General features: G+C 51.6%; 1 protein-coding gene across 1 annotated transcript; it reads right to left on the bottom strand.

The window, feature by feature from the left end:
* Positions 1-1257: 1257 nt before the first annotated feature.
* On the bottom strand, positions 1258-2841 carry LOC128899504 (inositol 1,4,5-trisphosphate receptor-interacting protein-like 1). The gene has a single exon (XM_054178872.1). It carries the CDS (start codon positions 2839-2841, stop codon positions 1258-1260), a length of 1584 nt encoding a protein of 527 aa, XP_054034847.1.
* Between the last annotated feature and the right edge of the window lie 2193 nt (positions 2842-5034).

Below are 5034 nucleotides of genomic sequence, written 5' to 3'. Positions count from 1 at the left end.
TTAAAACAGCTTGCCTGAAGACAGAGTAAACTGCATAAAGGGGAATAGGTCCATAAAGGGGAATAGGTCCTTCAGGAAAGCTGTAAGAGTGCTGACAGAGGCTTTCCATCTGGTGTTTCACAGGAACTTTCATGGCAATAGAAACTTGCAGTATGGAATTCAAGACCGTGGAGCGTCCTGAGCACAACAACAAAGCAGGGGTGACACAGAAAGAAGTGCTCTGGCAAGAAGGTCCTCTGTCAGAAGCTTCATGCGTAAAGGACAGGAAAGCCTTCAGCTTGTCATGGGAATGATGCTTTCAGGCCTTGGCCAAAAACAGCTACCAATTGGCACTCTTCACCTCACACCTCTGCACCTCCCGGTCCCCATTCTGAATATACTGAAATTAAAATATCTGCTGCTGTGAACTGCTGACTGGCTTGGGCTCTTCTGTCTCTAGCTTAGCTGAGCGAAAGGCTACGTTCAAAGTCAGAGAAGAGGTGAAGAAGAACTGGCAGTGAGAAATGCTGCTGGTAGTCTCAAGGAAACAGCCAATACAGAAGGAAAAACTATGCTCTAATCTTCCTTTGAACTTGTACATATGAGCTGAGGGCATGAGCAGGCATTGTAAGAGCAGGGCTCTTGTGGGAGCCTGCAATAGCCAGGCCCCTTGAGTTGATTGACTCTCTGATCACTCATCACACTGATCAAAGATCTTGGCAGTGGTCAGCCATACGCTGTCCACTGGGGATGTCCCAAACACAGCCATGAGGAGCATCTCTTGCACTACACAACTGCTGTTAGGCCACTGCTTCCCCAGAACGTGGCACAGACAGATGAGTGTGTGCCTTGAAGTGCAACCACGCTGATCAAAGATCTTGCCACCTGACTGGGGTTGCCCAAGGGTAATGCTGTAGGGCAAAAGGGCTCACTTTGCCTATGACTTCCCACAATACACCAAGAAAACACCCTTCACACTTTGTGCCTGAAGAGGCAATGTGCAGAACTGTCAAGGGGTAGAACTTCTTGTGATTGCCCCATGGCAGAAGCCTTAGTACAAGAATCAGAGAAACCAAAGCCTACCACATCAGCTCTTCTGCCAAGGTGCTCATCCTGACTCTGGGGGAGGAGAGCAGTCAGCAAAACTATGGCCACGTTTCCCAACAAAGCAAAACACAGACACAGCTGAAGCACTTGCTCAAATAACATGTACTTACCACTATGTACAGAGGGGAAAGTTCCCAGAAGACACTGAGGGCACGGAGGAGGAAAGGCTGCTCAGTCTCCAGGTGCTGACATACAGCTCCTGAGGCACAGCTCCATGCACGCCTCTTCCTTTAGGATCCCTGGGATCACTCTCTCCAAAAGCTCCTCCTCAATCTCCTCAAACTGTCTCAATGCCTCTGTGTAGGCAGCCTGATCTTGCACCAGATGCGCAAAGAGGTTGGGTGGCTTAGATCTTCTGAAGTCTGGAGGCAAGATGATCTCCTCGGGCACGTTTGCATTGCCAAAGAAGAAGCTGTCGAGCTGCTTCTCTTCCAGAGCGTAGTGCAGGTACCTCATGACATCTGCCATGCGCATGAGGCAGTCCCCTCCGCGCCAGCCTGACACGGGGGTGGTGTTGAGGACGTGCATGAAAACTGTCTTGATCATATCAGGGGTAAAGACTGTGCCCTTCATTATGGTGGTGCAGAGGTGTAGGCACTTGAGGTGGTAGCTGCCATATGGAACCTCTTCGGCTATTTGGATGAAGAACTTCCTCTCTGCCACAAGGTAGCTCTCTGCCCAAATTGTGCTTGGGGTGTTGCTGTCTGCTCTAGGGGGGCTGCTGAAGAAGATATCTGAGGCACCTTGCTGTACCCCAAACAAGATGTCAAGCATGAAGGTGTCTCCGGAGTGACTTTTCAGCTGCATCAGGCAGGAGGTCTGGCTGTCGGGCAGCACCTTCATCTCGTAGTGACGTGACTCAAGCAATGTCACCCAGGCTTTCTTCACCAAACCCTTGAACCAGCGGGCGAGTTTAGCCACATCAAGGTATGAGTTGGTGCAGAGGATGTCCAGGACCTTAGGCATCTGGTTCTCAGGACGGTGGAGGAAGCACAGCGCCTTCAGTCCTCCACAGGTGCATTCCAGCTCCACACGGATGCGGCAGTCCCTGCCTGGAATCTGCTGCCTGCTCCCTAGTGGCTCCAGGTGGAACCTGTGTCCAATGGGTGGCTTCAGGGGCAGAAGTAGGTGGTAGATAACACGATCAGCTTCATCGGGACTCCATCCCTCAAAGCCACTGCCCACACCAATGGCATTCTGCAGCTCTGGCCAGAAACTATTTGACAGGTGCATTCGCAAGTTGTGCAGCAGCTTATCCACCAGCCCCTTCACCACCAGTCTCCTGGAGATGATTTTCTGCACAGGCCACTTGATGGACCTGTCAAAAATCATGTCTGATAACTTCTCCTCTTCCAGACCTTCTAGAGCTCTTCCTTCCTCATTTTCTTCATCCATGCTGATGGCCAAGACGTCCTCCTTGGTTCGGGCTGAGTCTGCCTCAGGGCATCTTTTCCTGAGCCACCAGCAGAGGCAAAACAGGAGAAGTAGCACTCCAGCAATGGCAGCAAAGAGCACAGCTTCCCAGGCTGTGATGATCTGCCCCTGAGGCCTCTGCTGCTGGATCATGGGCACCAGGCTCCACTGAGGTCGGCTTCTCCTCTCCATCTCCTCCATCAGATGAGTCATCTCCTGCTTCATCTCCTTCTCCCGCTCCTCCATGCGCTTCCATGCGGCCTCATCCGGCTTCTCATGAACCTTCACTGAGAACAGGATTAGGCCTTGCAGAAGCAAAGCTAGGAGCTTTGTAGCAGCCATGGCCTGCAGGAGAAAGGAGAGAAGGGATTCAGTGGGGCTGGAATAATGGAATTAGTGGTGGAGACCAAGCACGGAAATAGCAGATAATTAGGGTCAGGTAAGACCTCAAGGGAGGCAGGCAGCTGGGATGCTGCAAGGGTCTGCATCCAGCCCCAGCTTCAGGGTGCTACTCTGAGCACCTGGTGCCTTAGTGTTGAGGAATGGCTTGAATCTCAGGGACATGGTTCTACGGAACAAGTGTTTGAGCAAAGTGTGTAGGCCGTTCTCCATCTTGTTGTTTACTGCTCACAGTTGGATGATGTGCTGATGCAGCAAGGTCACCATAGCTTTGTGGATGTGCTTGCAGCTGTGCACAAGATAACAGCATGTGAAACAAAGTGTATGTGAAACAAAGAACTAGTTAGAGAGGAGGTTGTGAAATTGCACGTAGACCTAACCGCAAGGAGGCTGGATATTATATTGTAACCCTGAACCAATAGCCAATGGAATAATGACATCTGTGCATATTTAGCTGAGATGCTCTGTAAGGTGTGCATTTGAACAATAAACTTGGAGCTTGCTTATCAATCATATTGATTGCCACTTGTCTTCCCTTGCCATCGTCCCGACACCTTAGTGCAGGGTGAGGCCTCCTATGCCCCAGGGAGCTACCCCTCTGCCTTGGCTCTCATCCACCCTCCCCTCCCTACACCCACACTTACCGTTAGCCGAAGCTCTACTGAGGCACTGCTGCCCAGTGCCGCAGTTATAGCTGCTCACCTATTGTGATGTCACAAACCACACAGGATGGAGTTGCCAGGACCACTGGCCACATGCACTGGCCCAGTCCAGTGACTCACAGCCATCCAAGGCAGCCACGCCCACTGGCCACGCCCACTGGCTCTGTTCAGTGACTCACAGCCACCCAAGGCAGCCAAAGCCCTGACCCCTACAAAGTGCAAAGCCAACATGGAGGACGTGGGGCCCAGGGAATACACTTCCCAGGCAGAGAGACCTCAAAGAGCCTTACAGAAAGTCAGATCAGATGACATGATCCTGGGGCCTGCTGTTGCTCCTTCAGATGCCATCCACAGAGCTGGAATCATCTCCCTTGGTGCTGGCCTCTCTCATGTGGTTGTGGCTGTGCTCTTGGTGCCTTCATAACACAAATGGTGGCATGCTGGTGGTGTGGCATGGGATGGCAGGATGGGGCCTGGCAGCAGGAGGCAGCATGATCAAAGACCTTGGCAGTCTTTGGCCTTACATTCTCATTGGATTTCCCCTTCAGGTGTCCCAAAATGCAGCTATGAGAGCACCTCTTCCACTGCACAACTGCTGTTAGTGCCCTGCTTCTCCAAAGCATGGCAGAGACAGAGTGAGTGTGCGCCTTGAATTGCAACCACACTCATGGAAGATCTTGCCACCTCACTGGCCTTGCCCAAGGGTCAGGCTGTAGGGCTCCAAGGCCTTGCTTTGCCTATGACTCCCCACCTCGGAACCCACTTCACACTTTCTGCCTGCACAGGCAATGGTGGTAAAGCTGTGGAAGGACAGAAGTTCTTGGGATTGCCCCATGGCAGATGCATAGGCCGGGCAGGGAACCTTACATGTCTCAGAACTGGTGAAGCATGAGCCCACCACCTCAGCTCTTCTGCAGCGTGCTCAGCCTGCCTCTGTGGCAGCTGAGCAGTCAGCAACCTATGCCCATGTTTCCCACTAAAACAAAGCACAAGCACAACGTTAACTTACAGCTGTGCACAGAGGAAGGAGTGGAAGGCCTGGAAGAGGCTGGGGTGGTCAGTGTCCAGGTGATGACTGGAGTCTCTCTCACAAGCCTCCTAACAATGGCCTCTTCCGCAGCATCAGTCCAGAATTCTGTTAGTACTAGCCCTGGATAATCAGCTGATTTTCTTGAGGGTTCAGATGGCTCCTTTAGTGGTGTCCCTGAAGATGCTTCTGTCACTTCAGAAGAGATGCAAGTTAAACCACAGACCCTCATGGAAAAGAGCATTTTTTTCCTGACCCCTGCTACTCTTAAGCCACTTGTGGAGATTCTTGCCACAAAAAGGGCCATAGTGAGACAAGAGAAAGGAAACATTCCAGGCTTGATTGGAGAGCTTGTGTGGACTGACTAACAGTTTATATCAGGCTAGAAGCAGTAAGAAAAAAAATAGGTATGAGTGAGCAGTCAGCAACCTGTGGCAGTTTCAGGCT

The sequence above is a fragment of the Dryobates pubescens genome, chromosome Z, assembly GCF_014839835.1.
Source record: "Dryobates pubescens isolate bDryPub1 chromosome Z, bDryPub1.pri, whole genome shotgun sequence".
Classification (NCBI taxonomy): domain Eukaryota; kingdom Metazoa; phylum Chordata; class Aves; order Piciformes; family Picidae; genus Dryobates; species Dryobates pubescens.
This window is presented reverse-complemented; position numbering and strand designations above follow the sequence as displayed.

What these genes read in the sequence shown, in the direction of transcription:
- LOC128899504 (XM_054178872.1), bottom strand. Translation starts at nt 2,841, where the DNA reads ATGGCTGCTACAAAGCTCCTAGCTTTGCTTCTGCAAGGCCTAATCCTG.